Here is a 24,127-nt window from a genome sequence, read left to right on the forward strand (position 1 = left end):
TACAGTCAAACGTAGATGTGTACTTCATCCAGATGATGGTTGACCTCGTTCACATTATACCCCCTTTCTGTTAACCTCCTTGTCAGGTTATCTAATTCATTGGTAAACCCTATATCCATATGGATATAGGGTTTACCAGTGAATTAGATAACCTGACAAGGAGGTTAACAGAAAGGGGGTATAATGAACGAGGTCAACCATCATCTGGATGAAGTACATCACGCTTGACTGTAGCCAGTCCATTTTGGACCCATATATCTAGTGTTGCTGAGATAAAGATTGATCGTGTTAAGTTCTCCACATCTTTTCATCACATCAGTTTGAAATCATGGAGATTGTCAGTAATTTGGGTGTCCTGCAGGTCGATGATGACCTTAGGCAGATAGTAGGTGAAGCTCCACATTTTTTTAGGAATAAGAACAACGAAAAGGATGTTGTGCTATCCAAGACGATAGACATCCTGAAAAGGTAGGATGTACCAGACCCTGTGGTCACTGCAACTTTTGCCCTTTATAGACAGCAATGTGAGTTTTTCATCCTGATTTGAGAAGAGTTTTATACTAAAGTGGAGGCTAATTGTATGACATGTCGCCTATTTGGCAGTGTGTCAGTTGTGTTCTCTTTCGTGGTGACCAACCCCACTCAGAGATAGGATGAGAGCATAATTACCACATTAGAAGGGTACGTTGCATAATGCTTTAGCTAAACACGTGGTCACGCATGGTCATGACCACAAGTTTTTCTTTAGAGTGTTAGAGGTCATCACCCCAAATCAGAGGGGTGGTGATGTTAGGATATACACAACTGGATAACACTTTTAAGGGCTGATAGGGGACTGGGTTTAAATGAAAGGGCATCCATAAAACCTAGCCTAAGGCAGCGCAGGCATGTAAAGTGTGTGTATGCCTACATTATGTCCTTATGTCTCAAAGTTTTTTATGTATTTATATATAAAATGTTTTCATGTATTAGTTTATCTTTTATATATTCTATAGAGTGTTTAAAGTCATTTTACGGATGTTTTAAGTTATTTTATGCATTTATATTCTTGTAGTGAGCTTTTTTTCTGTTCTTTTTCTGTTCTTTGCAGTTTGCTATGCCTTTAAATAGAGATTTGTGTTGGATCATCTTCTTGATAGGTTAATTATTTAATTGTCTCAGTGTGCTTTTAATATATAACTAGTTTGTGTTAGGAGGTTTGTTTCATGGATCTGAAGAAGCTGATACAGTGAAAGCGCTTATCCGTTTGTTCTTGTCTGCAATAAACTACGTGGATTTTACATCTTGGATTGTTATCTTCTGTTATTTTCTGACTCTCACTCCTGCTCAGTACTTGGTTGTTTTACAATTTTTTTTATATTTCTCTGAGCAGGGGCGTTTACCTGTGAAGCAGCAATTTGTCAGACTTTTTTAGATTTTACATCTGTTTTATGGTCACTTATGATTCTAAAGGCTGCAAAACTAAGTATAAACATGGAGAGCTACACACATCACATAGCATTCTACACAGCAGGCAATGCAATTCTATGTGCCTCTGTTCTACCAACTTTAAAAAAATGTTTTCCTTTTAGATACTTTCATTGATTCATTGTACAGTCACTGCTGCATACAATAAATGCACGTGGACTGTGGAAGTCAAGAATGTTGATTCTTGGTGTGGTTTGATAAATGGGGTGGGGATACCCACATGCAGGGGGTGTGGCCAGATCACACAGGAGCAGGGCTTGCTTGTCAGGAAATGGCATGATGGAAAGGTAGAGTTTCAGCCTATTTCTTTTCCAGACTATCCAAAAATCAAACTGATTGTCTAGTAGTCTGGAAAACACTTTACAAACTCCAGTATTCAGTTTCAAAAAAGAAACAAACTATAGGAGTTAGTTATATTGTAGGATTTACTATGCCTTTTACAGAAAAACATAGTAAAGTGGCAGAAAAAAACATCACAAATAGAAAAACAGGGCGTTCCTCCTCACCTGACATGAAAACAATTCCATAAATGAGAGGAAAGTGAGAGGGTAGAGGAGAGAAGAAGGGAAGGGTTATGGGAGGTGTGAAGGGTGTGGCCTTGGTCCGGTTTTGGCCACAACAAAAGGTGGCAACTTTATATGTGTGTTTGAATTTAACAGACTTTCTACATACCTGTTTGTTGGTAGGGGGACTGTCCACAGTTGTGCAATTAACAGTCATGCAGATTAGGTCCTTATGTGGCTTAGAATCATGCAATGCATGCAAGACTCGAAACTGCATTGTTGCTCAGCAGTGCAACTTGGTATTTCTGAGCAGCCTAAGATGCATTGCTGAGTAAGGCTAGAAAGAAAAGTCTCATTCACAGCAAATTATTTTTAGACTTCTTCACTAAGCTATCAGCCCAAGAAATTCCTGTAAGGTCATACTGTGACTTTACAGGAAAGATATGAACCAGCTGAAAGCTAAGATATGTTTGAACATTTTATAAAAGATTCATCTGAACAAGCCATTTACTAACTATGTAAACATTTTCAAGACACATACCAGTTTGCATGCCATACGTTTCTTTGTCTGTCTGTCTACAGCAAGATGAACCTTCCCGAATGCTCCACAAGGAACAAAATCTGATCCAATGTTCCTGTAAGTAAGCTTCCATGGGAACAGCAAAACATCAGAATCAATTTTGTAGCGACCATTATTAATGCTCATATCCACCTAAAAACAACAACAAATTTGAATGTTAGCCCAGGCAGAAGAAGCCAGTGTAATTATTTCCAGATTAAGTTTTCCCCATTTCTACTTCTACTTTACATGCAGGCATGCAGGCTCAGATAATCTCTTTGCATACACCTAGCTACACACACACACACACACACACACACACACACACACACACACACACACACACACACACACGCTAATAATAATAAACATGCATCTACCAAACATTTTATTATTTCTAGATGAAAAACTAAGTATTAAAGTAGCAGCTTACTGACACAGAATTTCCTTTCCTGTGCCACAAAATAAAAGTACATGGAGCTAGATGTACTGTCTACCACTGGGACAGAAATTACAACCTGCTTCTACATTAAATTGAAAACATTATCTGTGCAATTTACTTTCTTTGGTTCAGCAGTTTTCTAACTCTTCTCCTATTTTCTGGGTTGCTGATACCCTTTAGGATTCAATGAAGACAGAAATGATATTCTATACTGTTAATTACCCCCTGCAATTCACATAAAAAATAAATAGGTAAATACAAAAAAGCAGCTTTAGGTCAATATTGGCCTGCTCTTTGACAGCAGACCATCACCTAGGACTCTTCTCACCAATCATGCAATATCATAAGCACAGGTACACAAGAAGTATTCCCAACAATATATACAACTGGCAAGCATCCCTGGGTATAAACACTACATGCCCGGTTTACACAACCATTTATTTTTTTGGGGGGGGAATAAATGCACATATTCTGCCTCACTCACTCTCTCTCTCTCTCTATGATCTCCAGCAGAATAGGCAGATGCCGCACTCCTGCACTAACAGCCTCCAAATGACACAGATACTGGGTTCATAGGCAGATGCCGCACTCCTGCACTAACAGCCTCCAAATGACACAGATACTGGGTTCATAGGCAGATGCCGCACTCCAGCACTAAGAGCCTCCAGATGACACAGATACTGGGTTCATAGGCAGATGCCGCACTCCTGCACTAACAGCCTCCAAATGACATAGATACTGGGTTCATAGGCAGATGCCGCACTCCAGCACTAAGAGCCTCCAGATGACACAGATACTGGGTTCATAGGCAGATGCCGCACTCCTGCACTAACAGCCTCCAAATGACATAGATACTGGGTTCATAGGCAGATGGCACTAAGAGCCTCCAGATGACACAGATACTGGGTTCATAGGCAGATGCCGCACTCCTGCACTAACAGCCTCCAAATGACATAGATACTGGGTTCATAGGCAGATGCCGCACTCCAGCACTAAGAGCCTCCAGATGACACAGATACTGGGTTCATAGGCAGATGCCGCACTCCAGCACTAAGAGCCTCCAGATGACACAGATACTGGGTTCATAGGCAGATGCCGCACTCTGGCACTAAGAGCCTCCAGATGACACAGATACTGGGTTCATAGGCAGATGCTGCACTCTGGCACTAAGAGCCTCCAGATGACACAGATACTGGGTTCATAGGCAGATGCCACACTCCGGCACTAAGAGCCTCCAAATGACACAGATACTGGGTTCATAGGCAGATGCCGCACTCCTGCACTAACAGCCTCCAAATGACACAGACACTGGGTTCAGGTTCATAGAATGCATTACTGATACATCAGTATCCTCAGACTGCCCTCTCCCAAAAGTTATGAGATAGGCACAATAATTCCTGTTCCATTTTCCATTTGTCTGAAAATATGATGCAGTTCTCATTAATTACAAAATCAGTCAGGATTATGACAAGAATACTGGCTTCTGCCTTCACAGAAATGTATTCATATACTAAACTGAAGACATTACTTAAGAGTAAACATTCTGACTAAATGCACATCCAAGAACAAGAAGCTAGAAAGATTGAAATATTAAAGTATTATTCCTTCCCTCCAAGATTTGCTATAAATCTAGTTTTTGTCAACCACACCACAGTTACTATAATGACCAAAAGATTTAAGATGCTACGGTTGTATTCCTTGGCATTGTCTTTCATGATATAGTAAAGTCCACATTATGTAACTGAGAACTGCTATAACTGTTGCCACTGACATATTACATGGTGGCACACAGTGCTAGTCTCCACTCTGCATTCTGATGGCCCCTCCCTGCAGTGACCAGAACTCAGAGAGAGCTTGCAATGGTGCAGTGTGTACAGGCAGTGCACAACTCAAGTGGAATTAGTCTAGGGTCCCCTTCCAGACATAATATAACAATGTGATGATCACTGTCTATGCTATTCTCCCATAACCCAACTTGTACAACAACTTGTACAACAGATACTAACGGTCTATTGCCTTGTTTCCCTTTTAATATGGATGTGTAGCATGATCATTACCTAGGGTCCTCCTCCTTCAGGTAACATGATAATGCTCTTTGTCTAAGGTCCTCGTTCTTTCCTCTCTGTAAATAAAGTAATGCTCATTGTTTATGATCTATTTTTCAAAAATATTTCAGTGCCCTTCCCTGTTTAACTGTAAAAAAAAGTACCTCTCATTGTCCAGAGGCCCCATTATAAAATGCTCACTGGCCATGCACCATATCCAATATTCAACAGTGCTGCACAATTCTCAATGTCCAGAGCACATCATTCCTAGCTCCTGAAAATGTAAATGTGATGCTTGTTTTCCAAGGACAACTTCCTCCCACTCCCAGTATAGACAGTAGTAGCACTGAAGCTACTCTGAGTCACTATGGAATACCCTCTTGAAAGTGCCACTGCACAGTCACTCCTAATCCGATGCCTACATAACTATTTTAAATGGCTTTGACATTCTGCCAAGCTGGCATATGTACATGCATGACATAACCTTGTAAGCATGAACAGAACCAGTGGAGGCATGGCAACAAGATAAGGGGTCCGCAAAAGGGGGGTAGTTATAGAAGCACCCATAGGTATGCAGCACCCACCACAACAGCAGCACCAAATAATCACAAACAGGACAGTGATCGTTGAAAAGGCGATACTGTAGCCAATAATTTTATGGCACATGGCACACATCAGTTCCATACAGTTCAGGAGTAGGTATGAACGTAACATACAACAGTGTTTACTTGCATTCTGCTTTGCTATACATTTTTACAACCATCAGGCTGTATGGTTCATGAAATGTTCACTCTGATGCATTTGCTGCCAGTATGGAACAGAAGAGCATAAGTGTTTTTCACCTTAAGTACTCCAGTCAGAAAACATTCATGAATCTTGCCTTGTATCACAAGCAAATCTACTGTGTTCACATAGTGGAGGACCTATATCAGAAGACAGAAGGGCCTAATATGAATCACATGATAGAAAAGAATGAAGCACCAAAGGGAGTATAAACAAGGTATGTGGGGGAGAAAGCACTGAAACACACACAGTGCTCTGACAGGAAAGATTTAACAATAGCAAGCTGCAGAACAATGAAAGATGGCCTACTCTATACACCAACAAAAAAGGTATGGTAAATGCATGTCTTAACCTACCCCATAAAATAGCTATAAACAACACTGGTGGGATTCAACCATAGCCATGAAACCTTCACACGTGTAACAGCAACAGGAAATACCAATGTTAAAAGCAAGAGATAGGTATCGAATGTTTTGCAAGGCAGCTTAAATAAGGGATTTACATGCCTTTAGATGTGCTGAAGAAATGCCTGTGTGTTAAATCTTAGCCTCATTTTACTTACACACACACACACACACACGTATATACACACACACACACACACACACACACACACACACGTATACACACACACACACACACACACACACACACACACACACACACACACGCACACAAAGTTATAAATCCAGTCAGTATCTGGGCAGCATGTCACTCCTTTATATGCAAAACAGTGACTGAGTTGATGCAAGGCTTACTGATGTGAAAATCTTGTCAGTGCTGCTGCTAGTTTCAGATGTTTACATGAATCTGTGCAGTAAGCATTTCTATTCCTTACAATGTGCACAAAACCAGAAGGATTCCTCTGTACTGTACTTACTGGTATTAGAGCTGAAAACCTGGGCTTTTTGTAAATAACCTGCTATGACTGCAGGGCAGATGCAGGGGTCACTTATTAGTTTACTGAACATACTGTCATAATGACGAACACTTGACAATACGGGAAAAATGGGTCAGTATTTCAGCCATAAAACAAAGTATTTTATTAGTGGATGCCAGTCAAAGTGTAGCTGCCACGCTTTTGCTCATGGGGTCCTGAGGGCTCTGCTTTGTAACTGGCTTCAAATGGCATTGGTCCTCCTCACTTCTTTCTGTTCTGCTAATGTAGCACCATGCCAAGAAAATAATAAGCACATTAGTAGTAATGCATTGATGTTGATTTATTTACTTTTGTGAATACATGTATTTTAATTAAATGTATTCATACTGATTTATTAACTGGTTAATGGAATGGGTCTAGTGCAAACCTAGGTTACAGTACTCCAATCAGCCAGCATGGATGGGAGAAAATGAGTGCTCTTGTTTGCCTCACAGTTTTTCTAATATCTGCCAGCTGCCACTCTGTTTTGGTCATCTAGTTTCCATGCTCAGGTTATTGTACGGAGTGTGGCAATATGCAAAGGGGCACAGATATCACATAGCATGTTGTAATACCATACACAGCAGAAACTGAAATAAATTGGGTGCAGTTACTGTAAAAAAAAAATACAAGGTTATAAAATGTTTCCACTTACTGTTGCACAGAAAACTGACTATTTTCAGCTCTGCACTGTATTTTAAAGTATCTCCATCAAAAAGGAGAAATGAACATTGCTAAGGAAGTTAGTAGAGGTAGTGAAAGTAAAGCTCTTCAGCTGTGAGTGAAGTATTGTGTGTACCACATTAATTCAGCAAACCTAACAAAAGCATAATGAGTCTTCATACCTTATTAACCAGAACTCCTGACTCCTGGCTTCCATGTGGATATAATGCTTTGAAGGAGTCCGACACAGAATTCACAAAAGAAAGTATATCATCTGTTGTCCCATATGTAACAGTAGACACTGTGGCTGGATTGCTGAGGACCATGGACTCTAAGCGCTCTTCAAGTTCATTAACATCTTCAGCGGCAGACATCAGGTTCTGTTTGTACAGGCTTGTCATCTCCAGAGGGTATAATTGCTCCATCATATTTATCATATTGATGTTGTCCACATTTAAGAGCAATTCAATCCTTAAATTTTCAATGGTGTTTGTGTTCACATAATCCATTACTTATGGTTAATAAGCACCTAAAAATGGAAAGTTAAGAATGCATATTTACACATCTTCAGAGTGCATGCTTATATTCAAATAAATGTGAACATAATACACTAGACAGAACAGTTAACAACATACACTTCTTTAACAGTTCCCTGCTATTTACTGCATGAAAATTGGAGGCAGCTCTACCAAATGTTCCCATGTGGTATAATCTGACCTATCATGTTTTCCTCCTTATTTACCTGCTATCGTTGTGCACACCATATACATCTAACCTAAATGATTTGTTACTAATCTGACTACCACAATAGTCAATTAAAGCTCTTTAACTACCATTTATACATACCTGAGTATAGTGTCTATTACCTATACTCAAGTCTAAGCCTCTTAACCATCTTTAAATGTCCTTCCTTATATCTCTGTACTGACATCCATTACTATACGAAATGTTACTCCTACCCTTGTATAACCTTCTATTTTTCTCATTTAGGGGTATAAAATTCCCCAATTTTTAGCAACATTTCTCTGCAGCTCATTATCACACTGCCTTTCAATGCTGTTTGATACTTTTCAGACCATCATGCATTTTAATTCACTTCTGCCTTGATTATCCCTAAACATTTATCTTCCTCAGTTTAAGAACTTCCCATTTAATACTTTCTGTATCCATCATCACTTGCATTCGATGCCTAACTGTACCTTTTTGCAAGTTATCTTGCATTACTCATTTAAGTATGGTATTTTTTTGTTGTTTGTTTTGGTTTTTGCATGAATCGCCCAAGCACACATATATATGCTTGCCTGTTTGTTTACTTATGGATTTGTGTGCGTGTGTGTGTGTATATATATATATATATATATATATATATATATATATATATATATATATATATATATTTTACACACACACATACATATACATATCTCTCTCTATATATATATATAGGTTCATAGGTTGATACTAGGCTATCGATCCTAGGGCCTATATAAGCCTAGCCATAACAATTCCCTGGCTATTTCTTCCCACAATATTTACTTCCCTGGACACCTGCCTAGCAGGGCAACTAACATGCTCTCCGGGGGATTTCCTATCTCCCATCCAATCATCAAGGTTCCTTTTGAAGAGGGCCAAACAGGCACTCTGCTTGACATGCATGGGCAGTCTAGGGAGTCTCTGGGTCAGGAACCTATCCCTTCAGCATGTTTTGCTCATTGTAATGACAAGGTTTAGATCCCTGGAGTGTATGGGGTCTAGAAAAAAATGAAAAACACCAGTCTACAGACAGAGACGATTTTGCCAAAACCACAATTTAACGAACACTCTAATGACCGGAAAGTTACTGTGGGAAAGAAACCACTTGGCCACCATGGTGAACGTTGCCCCTCTCCCCACTATAGTGCAATCTCGGAGTTGGTATATTTAGTTAGGGCATTACCCCCACATGGGTAGGTTTAATTTGCTTTGGTTTGCTTTTTTGGGGTACTGGACAAGTGGTTACACTGACTAGGGGATATATGGTCCGGTCACCCTGGAAATGCCAGTACTCTTTTTTTTTTTTTTTTAATGAGTGCCATAGGATTCATGGGGAACAAGTCAGTTCATCAAGAGTCAACTCACTGCACATCTAACAGCACTGGGTCGGGGTCCCTAAAAAAAGACCTGGAATTAGCTGGTCTTCAATGATTTGTTCTACTTCCACTGTTTTACATTTACCTGTGATACTACCAGTTCGGGATGATGGAGCCTCAGTTTAATGTCTCATCTGAAGAACGGCACTTCAGGAGTGCAGTACCCCCTTATCCTGCACTGCAGTTACAATACTGGAAAATGAATCCAAGAATTTGGTGTGGAAATAAGACTCATAACAGTAGCAATTCAAGGATAAATTATTTGGATGTACGGCTTTGGAAGGACTTAAGTAAAAAATGTTTTCAATCTTGTGTCTACCAAAAACCTACGTTTTCGAACAACTATCTTGAGTTTTGAAGCAGTCACCCCCACTTTGTAAAGAGGAACATAGTGAAAGGTCAGATGGTCCGCATAGCCAGAATGTGCTCTGATTCTGATATAGCAAAGTCAGAAAATAACAAACTGACTAAACTGTTTGTAGCTAGGGGATATCCATTGGAATTTGTTGTAACCATTAGTGACCAAGTTATAAGTAAATGAGGCAATAGATACAAACCATTACTTGGAGTTATTCAGAATAAGGAGGTTGAAGTTACACACCTACAAACTAATGACTTTTCATACTCTATGGTACTAACCTACAGGGGAACTTCTAATTTAGTTAGAGAAATTATAAAGAAAAACTGGACATTATTCAAAGGTAATCAAGAACTGATGGCTGTTTTAGGTGATGAACCTACTTTTTCCTATAGGACAAACAGGAATTTGAAAACTTTACTAGAACATCCCATCGAGAGTAAAACCAAGATAATGAAGGGAACTACAAAATGTGGGGCATTTGACTATTGTAAATATATTATTTCAACCCCTACTGTATGCATAGGTTCCAATGGCTTAGAAGTGAGGTTGGCTACAGGATCTTGTATTACCAATGGAGTAGTTTACATTGCTGTCTGTCAGGGTTGCCATGATTTCTATATAGGTAAGACGGAAAGGAGGTTCTGGAGAAGAATTATTGGGGTGATTGGACTAACAAACTGGACAGGGTCGAAATGAGATGGCAGTTACGACTGAATGCCACTGTAGCCTCTGGTATAAACGACCACATTTGTATCAAATCTGAGCTGAAGTATAGGGCAACCAAATTATAACATCAAGAGACTCAATATATACAAATATATTATTTTTCTTGTCAATTAACACTTTTGCAGTAGTTAACATACTGTTTAGTTATGTATTTTAACCTCAGTCTCTGACTATAATATATTAATATTTATTTATATTTTTAAAGTAAGGTGTAGGACTTTAAGACTCAATTAGTAGGGTTAAATGGGGGAGTAACTTTTTATATAAGCTGTTGTTTTGTTTGTTTTACACAGTTCTGAAGAAGTCTTGGAAGACGAAAGCGCTTGACTGTGTTTTTTTATTGACCTTTTTATCTGTGTGTGTGGAATAAAACTTTTGCTATATTGGAGCAACTGAGTCTGGTCACTGGCTACCTTTTGAGTGGTTGTTTTGGATGTTATTGGAGCTTTTGACCACTCTCTACACCACTTGCTGTTTTTAGATATTTGTATTTCATTTAAGACTTTTGCTTCAAATTTTAAAGCACAAATACTGATACTCATTTGCTAAACAGACCATGCAGTCATATAATAAAAACATGTTTAGCATGAACAATAAACTTCTTGGCCCTTGAAACTCACAATCATTGAAATGGCATTGAAGCACACATTCAAAGAAGATGCATCTGGCCAGTGGCAGATTAAGTTTACCTTTGGGCTGTTTTCAACCATAGGCCCTTTGCACATTTTTAGGACCATCCATACATGCTTGTGTCCTTTGATTCACCCTGCTGATTGTATTACATTGAATTAAATTATATTCTTTATATAATCAGCACCACTTGTTAGGGAGTGATTTAAATTGGTAGTTTTTAACATTTTCCAGTAAGCAATGAAACAAAATGTATGAACCAATAATGATAAAACTACCCATTTCAGAACACTTCAACCATAAAAGGCACTCAAACTTCTATCATTACAGTCTACAAATATCAGTCATTATACAATTCTTCCTCTAAAACGTGCACGCTGATTGGCCAGCCCAACCAGCGTGCCCGTTGTAAATCCCTCAATATACTAACGGAAAAAGGTCCGGTCGCCCGGACTTTTTCCGTTAGCATAAAACACTGTCTCGCTATGTTAAAAAAGAGTTTAACATAGCGATACAGGTTTAAAAAAAGCAACGCAGATCTCCGTTGCTTTTTTTAAAGCTGTCTCACTATGTTAAACTCCTTTAACATAGCGACACAGTGTGTAAAAAGCAACGGAGATGTTGCGATCTCCGTTGCTTTCTTTTTTAAACCTGTCTCGCTATATTAAATGGGTTTAACATAGATGTTAAACCCATTTAACATAGCGAAACAGTAAAAAGCAACGGAGATCTTGCGTTCTCCGTTGCTTTTGCCCATAGCTCTGATGTACTGCGTAGGCATGCGCAGTACATCAGAACTGCCACGGAATACCAGACAGCTGCGGAAGGGCAGCAAAGAGGCATCATACAATGCCGTTATTTAAGAAAAGTAATTATTTCTTTTCTTAAATAATGTCATTGTATAATAGCAATAACCCACTTCTGGGTGTGGGTAATGCGGGATTTAACCACGGTTGTCTTTGTTTCGCCCTCGGGACCAAACCACGCCAACCGTGGTTAAATCCCGCATTACCCACACCCAGGCATGGGTTATTGCTATAATATGCACAATATCTGCAGAACTAAAGGTCATCTGAATAATTCCACATTAAGGAGATCTGTAGCTAATAAAGAGGTTGCCACTTGCAAACAACTTTGCATTTCAGTGTTTCATCTACAAATTCAGTGATGCTGCCCTTGAAGAGTTAATTAACTAAGTTACATTAAAAAAATGCTGTCCCTGAACATTTAATTGTCTATGTTACATTAAAAAAAGCTGGTAACCCAGGAATACTGCAACAGGGAATGGCTGGCAAACCAACAACAAGTTCATAGTTACTAGTCATCTCATCCAAAAGGAGGACACACTCAGTAGTGCAGCACCCCCATTCCCCCTTAGAGTGTCCAACAGTATCAGCAATCAAACCACATGATGTGAGAGTGGAACCCACAGCCTTCTGCCCCAAAGGCAAGTATGCTACGTGTTGTGCTACTAATACTGCTTTCAAATTCTACACCACAAACACTGTCTGCCATTTGCTAAACAATGGTTACACATTGAAAACAGACTTTGCATGTGCAGTTGTAAACTTCTCTTCCCTTGAAACTAAAATTCCTTTAAAAATGCATTTAAGCTCACAATTCTGTGAAAATGCACTGAAAATAGGCTTTGCATGAGCAGCAGTAAACTTCTCTTTCCTTGAATCTCACAAGTCCTTGCAAATGCACTCAAACTCAGAATTCCTTTAGCAGTTTGGTAGTTGGAGTAAAGGATTCAGGCTCTTGTCTTCTGTAACTAAGGTAGAGGATTTGAGCCTAAGTAAGACTAGCCTGCCATTCTTCACAAGGGCATTTAACACACATACACACACACACACACACACACACACACTTTCATGAATGGAATGGCTACAAGAAAATGTCAGTGCATTTCTTTTAAAGTGGAGATGATATTTACATTACGTCTGCATTGGTGAGTGAATCAAGACACACAAACAAAAGATGGTGAGTGCATGCTCCTTCTTAAAGGAGAACATGACACTGAAAAATGTTTACATTTTTTAAGTAATTCAAAGGTATGTGGAAGCCCCCTGCCCAGTGCCCCCCCCCCAACCACTGGGCCCTTGTTGACTGCCTAGGTCGCCTAGTGCTTGATCCGGTTCTGAAGAGATGCACTTTAAATGCATCTTTAAAACTTTTAATGACTTCTAGATTTTTGATGTCAGTGGGTGGTTCCATGTAGCAGGTTCCAATCTAGAAAAGGTTCTCTTACCTACAAGAGTTTTAAATGGAAGGTGTACTAGAGAGACATTGTTGTCCTGCATATTTCTGAGAAATTAGTTTTGCACTTCAAGGGAGGCACTGGCTGTACTTTAGAACCTTGTAAATTAGAGTACTCTGAAGAAAAGTGGTGCTATGAGCCACTGAAAGCCAACTGGAATTGTTTAACAAATTGCAGTGATGCACTTGGGGTGCTGCTAATAGAATGAATATGCAGATTCTGCAAGTATTGTGGGCTGAATGCATAATGAGGAAAGGAAGGCCATATTCTGGTTTGGGTATTAAAATATTTTAGCAGTGGGTGAAAGGAGGTGACTAATATTGCAACATAGTTTTAACAGATCATGGGCTGTATTAGTTACAACATTTTCATACATGCTAAAGAAGAGGGTGGGACCCAGTATTATGTCTAGGCACTTTTGTGGAGTGACATTAGGTAACATGTTTCCATTAAGATCTGTTAAGAGAACAGAAGGGATACTGGGTAATTTCCTGGCTGAGGCAAAGACTTTGACATTACTTTTCTTAGGGGTAAGCAGTAGCATGTTAAAAGTGGACCAGGTGCATACCCGACTAAAACTGTCCTGTAATTTGGTTTGCAGGTCAGAGTGGCTTGTATTGGACTGCAGGTGTGGCATATCATCTGCATGCATTATTAATTTAAGATATGCTAATTCTGGAGGAAATCATTAATAAAGAAAGAAAAGATAAAAGGACCTACTATACCTATATTACGTATACCAGCAGTACAGGATGAGATACTGCTATGGACTTGGAAAGTTTTGTCTTTTAGATAACTGAGAAACCAGCAAAGAGTATTCTATCCAAAGTTAAGTTTTTTGAGTTTACTGAAAAGAAGGATATGGGTAACTGCTTCAAAAGCCCATGCCATGTCAAAGAGAGACTTGCAGTAGTAAGTCCCTCAGTCGGATTATAATAAATGCTATCAGTGGCCATTACCAGGGCAGGAAAGGTACAGAAGGCATTGTGAAAGCCATTCTGTGCATCACATAACAGGTCATAGCTGTTAATGTGCTTAGGTGCTTGCTTCTATAAAAGTTTTTCACATATTTTGGTAACCCTACACTGGGTAGAAATAGGTTCTTAGGTGTGTACTAGGCCAACTGCCCTGGAACCTTTACAAGTCTAGCCCATAGAAGTGCCCTAGCATCATGCTGCCGTTAGTTCCCAGTGCCTCTATCAAGTAGAGCCACTGGAGTGATCCCCGGGGTGAACTTTCTATTTCCCATACACTCATCAAGATTTCTCTTGAAAAGGGCCAGTGAGGTGCTCTGCTTGACATGTATGGGAAATCTATTCCACAGCATGGGCACTCTCTGGTCTATAATCCTTCAGCCCATTAGAAGTGACTTTAGGCATGTACCTGTGTGTCTGAATGCTGGTTGGACACTGCCTAAGGAGAGGGACAGGTTAAACTACATTGACATCTTGTAAAATACATGTAACTGTTTAGCTGGCTAAAAACACTGGAAGCAAATTAGTTCAGAAGTAGGGAGTTACGGTATTTATCTGCAATGATGGTACCCAAGTTTGATTAATGATTTAGGTGCTGGATAGCTGGCCAGGGGAGGGAAGATTGAGTGGCTAACAGCTGCTCACGTGCCTCAGACAGGAAGCAGGAAAAATTCTGATTTGAGAGTGATACCGAATGATGGGTGGGAGTCAGTCAGCTCCCAAGATGCAAGCCCAAGGCAGCAGTGTGTAAGGAGAAGTGTATAGGGTGGCATGTGAAGGAGACTGTAAGTCTGCATCCTGAGTGTTTCCACTGCAAGCTATATCCCTGCTTTCAGGTTGGAGGGTTAAGGCAAAAAAACACATTTTTAAATATTTTCTTGAGTTTTTCACTCCAGAACTCCAGTGAAAATAACTTTTGGCCAGCACATCCCCTATCAATGAAACAAGGAATAAGTAATAAAATATAATAAATGCACAGAGTCACTACACAGAAAAAAAAAAAACAGACTAAAAGTTAAGTTCTGATTTACAGACTGCTATGGGCTAGGGTTGCAAAAAAGTAGTATATTACTACACAGCAAGCAAGAAGCTGGTGTGCAGGTAATACGCAGATATGCCCTACACCATGAATATGAATCCTAATGCAGTTAGAAGACAGCCATAACTCACGCCAGGGCTGTCTACAGAAACAGCATTGCTACACAGCTACACACATGCACTAAAAAATGGTATCTTCTATCCTATGTGGCTGGTGACCTCAAACCTGCGGTTGCAGGAATAAGATGAATAGGTAGGGATAACCAGAATAGGGTAGAGCTCTATTACAGCAGGTCAATGATCATTATCCATAACAAAACAACAGACGCCATTTTTCGTTGTCATCCATAGACTGCTTCAGTAAGTACCCATTCAGTATAGCCATTTTATCCACTATATACATCTCACATGTCTGACTGCAATCAGTGGGGCCAGCTTTAGGTGATAAGAAGCCCTAGAAAAGGGACTCCATGGGCCCCTCTGCTGCACACTTGTTTCCAGTGCACTTCCCCTGTGTGCCTCTACTGTTTCTCCTCATTCTGTCCCCAAACTATATGATATCATATTTTTTAGCCCAGTCTTGTGCTTTTAACACACCCTAAATAGCTGAAATTAAATCTGGAGGATTCAACTCAATTAAGATGGGTATCTGGGGCCTGCTAGACACCCAGAAGTCATAGGGCTCTAAATGCTTTGAGGTGCATCTTAAGAGATTTTGTACAACTTTTTGATTTAATGATAGCTTGAGTAAGGGAAAATGTTCAGTCTTATTTTGCTTTCAAGGAAAAATAAGTTGTGTGTAAAGCTTATTGTTCAAAGCTTACAAAAAAAGTAGTTCCCCAATAAACTGAGAAGACAAGTCCAAGGATATATAAATCCTGTCTGGGAACAGTACCTGCCCCTCAACGACAGACAGAGAGAGAGAGAGAGTTGCATTCTGTGTACCCTTCTGGTGTTAGAGTGGGGATGAAAGTAAAAGTAAGTACAAATGGCCTTGCACAGCTGAAGGTCTGAGATAAGAAACCAAAGCACATAGATATAACCCACATACAAACAGGCAATACATTTAGACTCCACACTGAAAAAATAACAACCAAAAACTTAACCAGAGAGCCAAGCATTTTCAAATGCTGACTGCTGTTCAGTGCAACACTCTCTGCCAGTGATCAGCTGATATCACATGTAACTAGCCCACACTACCACAGACAGCCGCTTAACTTGAGTACAATACTGATGTTTAACTGCGATGAAAAGTGAAAACAGCATAACCAACTTGCTGTTTAGTGCAAACCATATTCCATGCTCATTCAGTCATTTTGATCAGAGATAATCCCATTATAATCCCATTATTCATCAATTAAAGTCACTTTGTTGAAAGTGCACACCTCAGTTATCCAATCGTTTCAAAATAGCCACTAGCTGGCTTCACATAAAGCAAAGCCAGAATACTGACTGCTTAACTTGAACAAATTACAGCAGTCAGTCACTTTCATCCACACAAAACCACTGTACCCAGCAATTAAAGCCAATGTTACTAACTACACACAGCTCAGATGCCAGAATGTCATAAAACGTAATATAATAAAACTGCCACAAGAAGAACAAAGAAACACTACACAATTTAATCAATGAAGTAAAATAACGTGAAGCGCTTTTCGTCCAGTCAAATGACCGGACTTCATCAGATAAAACCACTAAATTCCATATAGTTTTTAAAGGCATAAACTTTCCACCCCATACTGTTATCCACCAATGAGTTGAATTGAAAAGTTTGTCGAAGTAACTTTTATAATTAGCCCAAAATTGGGTAACATGGGGCTAAGGGGTTGACTGTATAAGAGATGTACTGTTTGGGGGTTGGTGAATAATATATTACAGTATATACTGATCAGCTTAGGTACAGGTGATTATGTATAACCGGTCTGGTTTTAGTATGATGTATTGTATACATTTATATATGTTTTTATGAGTTATATTTTTGTATATACACTCATTATTTTATAAACTCAAGTGGTGATGTGTGCTTGGACGTATATCCATTCAGGTTTATGGTTATTTTTAACTTTGTTACTATGCTTTTAAGAAACTATTGTGTTCTGTGAAACTCATTGGTGGATAACCATATGGGGTGGAGAGTTTATGCCTTTAAAAACTGTATTGAATTTAGTGGTTTTATCTGATGAAGTCCGATCATTTGACTGGACGAAAAGCGCTTCACGTTATTTTACTTCATTGATTAAACTGTGTGGTGTTTCTTCGCTCTTCTCGTGGCAGTTTTATTATATTACTTGTCTGCTGTTTTCCTTGGTTTGTTTATAAAATAAAAAGTAATCATTGGCAATAGTAATTTATTTTACCTTCCTACACCTACACGTCTGTGCTCATACACATACTAAAACACACAGATATGGTCATCAATTACAGACACTTGTAGGACTGTGACTAAATTTATCAGATATTTGTCTACATTAAATCACTGAATAAATACATAAACACTACCACAGAGAAATTTATCTTCTCAACTCAATGCTGTCAGTATAGTGCACAACCACTCATTTGTCAAAACCTTTTATCTCAAGAATCAAGAAAAAAGCTACAAATAATGGTGGACAAAGGACCAAAATCAGGAACAGTGACTGCCTTTATATATTTAGAAACTTGGTACAATAGCAGGCTTGCATTAGTATTCTTTTATTTTTTGGAAGGTTGTTAAGTCTGCAATCTCCATTGATTTTCCAGGAAAAAACACAAATTTTATGAGGAACAGACCAAAATCAAAATACAAAATCAGAAACATATAGCACAAGATACATTTATACAGAAAAAATGAATAAATAACCAGACCAAAATATGATGCACATGTAAACTGTGAATATGTGATAACACATATGTTCATAAAAGACATAATATGCCCCCTCTGCTGATGTTCACACCAGAGACATAGGGAAGCGGTTAAGGACTACTAAAAATTTCCTGGTTGCCTGTGCGAATGAGGGCTTTCTGTAGGCTCTTGGACAGGCTGAGAGAAGTTGCAGCAGTGGGTGCATGAGAAAGGAAAGGAGACGATCAATGGTGTTTCAGCTCTCCCCTGTGAGAAACCTGGCCTTTTAGGGCAGAAAGTCTGTGACATGGTTGGCTGCAAGAAAGCTGATGGACCACAGACAGTCACAGTACAAACAACTTTCACATCTAGAGAAAGCTGATGGACCACAGACAGCCACAGCACAAACAACTTTCACATCTAGAGAAAGCTGATGGACCACAGACAGCCACAGCATAAACAACTTTCATAGCTAAATGAATGACAGCTCTCTTAAGTCAGCTCTAACCTGAGTCAGTGCCCACACAATCACCATTATGTAATGAATGCACTGACACTCATGGAGGGCAGGGTTATGGTCAATGGGGAGGGGACAAAAAACACTTAAGGTGCCATCTTCTGAAAGCGGTATCAAGGTTGACAAAGAAACTGAATAAAACTGAAAAGAAAAGAAATGTATATGCGAGAGTGGTGGAATTGGGAGTAATGTTCATGTAGCCAATGATAGACACAATTGTTTTCATAATGGTTTCATTGGCGCTGTAAATAGAAGAGCAATATTTAAAATATGTCCCTGATTTTGGGTATTTATTACTGATTGTAGAGCTACGTGGTTGAAAGGACATGGGGGATACAGTGGGTTACACTGTATGGTTCTGACAATAGTAAACTAAAATATATTTCTGGACTGTTATTTATGCATTTATTTCTTAATTTGATTTCAAACAGACATATACAGTGAAAGTGGCTGTAACTGATGCCAGGAGTGTATATACCTGGGTATGTGTGTAATCATACACTGTAAAACTTTTACAGTGTTATGATAAGCAAGGAATATACAGGGCTGTGAAAAATACAATGCATTATTTAAAAAAATGTAATGGCTTATTGGAAATATTTTATTCAAGTGGCAAAACAAATTTGTAATGTTGATCTAAATGATCTACATATTGAGTGAAACTAAAATAAAACATCTTTTTTTTCTGGAGATGGGGGAAATCACAGAAAAAAGTGTGGCTTTGTTAATGACTGCACCTTAGGTTCAGTTTTAGGCTGAGGTGTCTTCTGTGTTTTTATTTATCCACAATATAAATGTGTGTTTAATGAAAGTTCCAAAATGATATCCTGATCAAATAAGACTACACAAAGGTTACACTAATTATGCTATGCAAAGTAAACTACAGTTACTCCTGACACATAGGTTCATAGATTAGTACTGGGCTAACTACCTTTGTGGGCCATTTTAAGCCTAGCAAATTATTCTATGCAAGAATCAAACCCTGCACCTTCTTTTACAAGGTAAACAGTTTATCCATTATACCAACCTCCCAACATATACCAGCCCAAGGAAATAGGCATCTGTCTCTTTTTACAGTGCAGTAAGGCTACATTTTTCTGGTACAGCTATGTAAGTATACATCTGTTAGCACCACAATGGTTTTCATTTTACAGGTTATACCACGTAAAAGGGTTGATTTACATGTATCTCACAAGCTTAAAACACCATTTTATATACTTCAGTTTACACCCATACCGCCTTATGGTATCCAAAACTTTTTGGGGTTTGGTTTCTTTAACCAAGTGACTTACCTGAAAATAGTAGGCAGTATTTGACACAGCAAAGAGTTGTTAACAAAATGACACTAAGGTTGTTAGTCTAGGATGTCCTACAGTGGAGAAATTAATCTTTGTCTATCATTTATTATTCTTATTTTCAAATTTATGTTCATATTTTCATAACTAAGAGACCTACATGCTATTGAGGTGAATGGAGTGAAAAACACCAGTGAGGGATACAGGACAATTCACTGTCAATACTGGTTTACATCACACTATACTGGAAATATTGCTAGTTGTTTGCTAGCAATTAAGAAAATAAGCAATATTCCCATATGTACTAATACTTCAATAACTTACAAACTGTTTCATGACATTAAGTGAAACTTTAGATACTGTTAAAGAAAACTGCCTCTATTTGCACTGCAAGTTGCAAATGGAGAGGTATACAGTACTGTTTTGCTAAGTACACAATTAAAAATAGGTTTTCATATTTCTGTAAATTCATCAATAAATATGCACTTATGGAGGGATTTCCAGTTATCATGTAGAAGCTTATGTCTCCTTAACAAAAAAATGTCCTAACAATATATGTCTAGGTTGTACAGTTTTCAAGATAAGAACATTTGCTCCTGAACGTTTTACAAAAAATATAATTTGGGGGTTTGTGTGCATTATGTTGTTGTTGTTTGTCTTTCGGCTTTTCCCGGTTAGGGGTCACCACAGTGGAACTCCGGTCTGCTAATGAATGTCAATTGGTTTTATGGTGTCGAGTTGCTAGTCCAATGCCCAACTTTCAACGAAGGCATGCCCATTCAACGCATGTCTTTCGAATGCCCACTTGACAGCGGGGAGGACATGCACACTCCACACAGAAGGCACTCCCAACCCAAGCCGAGAATCGAACGGGAGAACCTCTTGCTGTGAGGCAACAACGCTACAGCTGCACCACCGCAGAAGTCACTATATGTCTAGGTTGTACAGTTTTCAAAATATGAACATCTGTTCCTGAACATTTTACAAAAAATATAATTTGGGGGTGTGAATTATAATATACTATATTATTTATGAAAAAGACTAAGAATGCACCGACTACTATCACTGTAAAGTATACTTCTTACCGATAAGTTTGCTATTTATAGTTGTAATAACTTTTACTGTTCACAAAATACATTCATTCGACTTATGCATTTTAAGTTTACTTTCAGAAATGCTCTGGAAAACAAGATGTGTGTAGGTTGCTAGAGGTGTGACATTCCACACCACGCAAGTGTTAGTGAGATATGCAAACTTCACGTGCTACGATTTTTGATGGCCCTCTGCTATGATTTTGAAGGCGTATAAATTGAGAGGTGCAAGTACAGTGGATGTGCCAGATAACATCCAAATGTTGACAAGAAAAATTCCGAAGCCCTGCCGCAAATAGCCTAATAGGCTGAACTCAATTCCCATCCTCACTGTCCAAACCATTAGCAACACACCAGAAAACAATGTGAACACACCTTGTGATTTTGCTATGTTGCTACAAATGCATGCAGGCTTGCCTGGGAACTGTTACACAAGATGAGAACATTTTAGTGACACCTCCTGGCAGCTTCCTCCCTTTGAATGCAAATCAGCCAGTAAATCCTGTAGTATTGACTATGCAAATAGTGCACCACAATCCCTGTTAATCTGCATACCAAACATTCCTTCCGTCCTAATAACCTTGCATACAGTACGAGGCACACAGTTGCGGGAAAACGCTATTTCACAATCTAATACAGTTCTGCCATTAATCTCATAACACATCTAGTGCAGAGTTATCAGTGTCCCCATTTCACAATTTAAATAAAATAGAATAGGTGCTTCCGATACGTCCATTATAAACAAAGCAAATACGGTTCTCATAAATACTGCAGAAAACTTATGGCTGTAACTAAAATACTTGCAAGGAAATGGAAAAACGGCAGCATTTTTTTTTCAATACGGTGAAAATATTTTATTACCTAAATGTTTAGGCTTTCTTTCAAAGCATTCTCTTAAGAAATATCCCACTCTTAGGGTTGCCACCTTTTCAAATGTCTGAAGAGTGACACTTTTTATAGAAATACGAGACTTTATAGGGCTGTAAAAAATTTCCCCCTGAAATAAAAACTCATTATTGTAGAATACACGCTATTTATGCTGTTTTTTTCAGCATTTAGAGGTTTCAGATACAAAACAAATGCAAGGTATTTATGCGGTTTTATACAACTTTTAGAGATTACGGATACAAAATAAAAACTTTACGCAATTATTAAAAGAAAAAAATAATGCAATATTGTCTGCACTAAAATCTCAGGATGTTTGCTGGTCATGTTTTTCTCGCAGGATACAGCTGCCCAAAATAAGGACTTATCCTGAATTACTCCTTGACAAAATATACATAATCAGCTGACGGACTCAAGTGGCTTCACGGGAAACGTGGAATACAATGTACCTACAACTAAAACAAACCAGATTCAGACAGTAATGTCTCAACTTTAAAGGGGCCGCGACATATATAATAACAGGGTCGGGTACAAATTGGTTTGGTAGCCGCCGATGTGCAGTTAGCAGTTACTTGGGGATGCTGTGTTCACGTGACATTTACCAACACAGCTTCTTCTGAGGTGTACTTTGTGCAACTTGGGATCCAAATGCGTGATCTAAGAACCTGGTCATAATACTCCTCCAGCACTTCGCAGTCACAAAAACTAATCCGTCAATATTACTTGCAGTAAGCTTCAGTAAAATAAATTATTCTATAGCCATTTAAAAATACACTTGTTATTGTCGTCCAACCAACTTCAGTATCACTCCCTGGTTTAGGTCTACTTGCTGCTCTGTCCACATTCTGCCCTAAACACGCGTGTGCGTTAAGATCAGCAAAAGCCAATGCAAAACTCTTTTCTGTTGAACAGCTTTAACATCCTACCTTCAGACAAGGTAAGTAAGCACTGTCCTTCTCTGCCCGCCTTCCCCGAGACCCTTTAGAACATACCCTGCTGGGACAGAGTCAGACACCAAATCCAAATGTCCAGCTTCTTCTTCCAGTCGCTGCAGCTATTGCCCATCGTTTGGGGTGACCTGAGACTTCTCCCAACAAGTAGTCGTAGCAGACTAACACACACTTGACACTAAAGCATGCAACCGAGACTGTCACTGAGTCCCCGAGTTTCTGTCCATTTGAAGCCTGCAGTCCAAAGTATTAACTGAAGTGAAGTTTTATGTTTCGATTACTCACAGAGCACATTCTGTTTCCACACCCACACGTCAGCTGATGTGACACCCCCGACTTTTGGTTTCCTCTGATAGCAGCTTGACTACGGAATTTCAGTACGTCCGCCACCTGGGCCAGGTTTGTGGGGCAACAGTTCAACTGGGTTTTCACCTTTTAATTGATGTCAGGGTTTAATCCATGCGTCAGAAGTAATTAAACAATGTATTCTGGCGACAACTGTCAGAGGGTTGGATGCGTAGCTCTCAACGAATCAGGAAGAAATCCAAGAACTATTCAGGGACGGTGTCATAATCATAGTGCTATTAACTAGAAATACTGACAGAATAGGAGAGCATGAATTGGTATACATTTGTGAAGTAAAAAAAGTCTATAACCCTAATTGCTGTCATTATTTATTAAGTGTAATTCAGCGCTTTTTCTCCAAAAAGTCATCCATTTTCTGAGGGATTAAGAGAGACAGAGCTAGAATGCGAGTCAAAATCACAGGTAATTGGGAGACGTGATAAGAGTTTTGGACGCAAACGATATCACATAATCCATCATTACTCAAGGAAAGACTGAACTGTTTAAAGGACAACGTCTTCTTACTGGCCAGCATGAGAATACGAAATAATGCTGTAACATATAATACATTTATTCTTTCACTTAAAAATGGACACATCTTTCAAAATGCTGCCCCGAGCAGTTTAATAAATGCAAGCAATATTTTCAGCTGTTCCTCCTAAAAGTATTAAAATATTGTTTTTAGATTGGCAATATTTCACCTGCTGTTAAAAGCTTTCACTTA

The 24,127-nt window shown here is 38.9% G+C and overlaps 1 protein-coding gene across 2 annotated transcripts in view; it reads right to left on the bottom strand.

The window, feature by feature from the left end:
• Positions 1 to 23,361, bottom strand: part of MAP3K8 (mitogen-activated protein kinase kinase kinase 8) — a 95,494-nt gene extending 72,133 nt beyond the window's left edge. The window contains exons 1-3 of one of the 2 annotated variants that reach the window (XM_044066679.1): positions 23,101 to 23,361; positions 7,564 to 7,910; positions 2,512 to 2,682 (exon numbers count right to left, since the gene is read on the bottom strand). In XM_044066679.1, coding sequence (XP_043922614.1) covers positions 2,512 to 2,682; positions 7,564 to 7,890 — 498 coding nt within the window. In that variant the 5' untranslated portion in view covers positions 7,891 to 7,910; positions 23,101 to 23,361. Of the gene's footprint in view, positions 1 to 2,511; positions 2,683 to 7,563; positions 7,911 to 23,034 lie in introns of both variants that reach the window. The other variant, XM_044066678.1, reaches the window with a different exon arrangement.
• Between the last annotated feature and the right edge of the window lie 766 nt (positions 23,362 to 24,127).

This window comes from Protopterus annectens, chromosome 3.part1, assembly GCF_019279795.1.
Source record: "Protopterus annectens isolate FY-2018-M chromosome 3.part1, PAN1.0, whole genome shotgun sequence".
Taxonomy (NCBI): Eukaryota; Metazoa; Chordata; order Ceratodontiformes; family Protopteridae; genus Protopterus; species Protopterus annectens.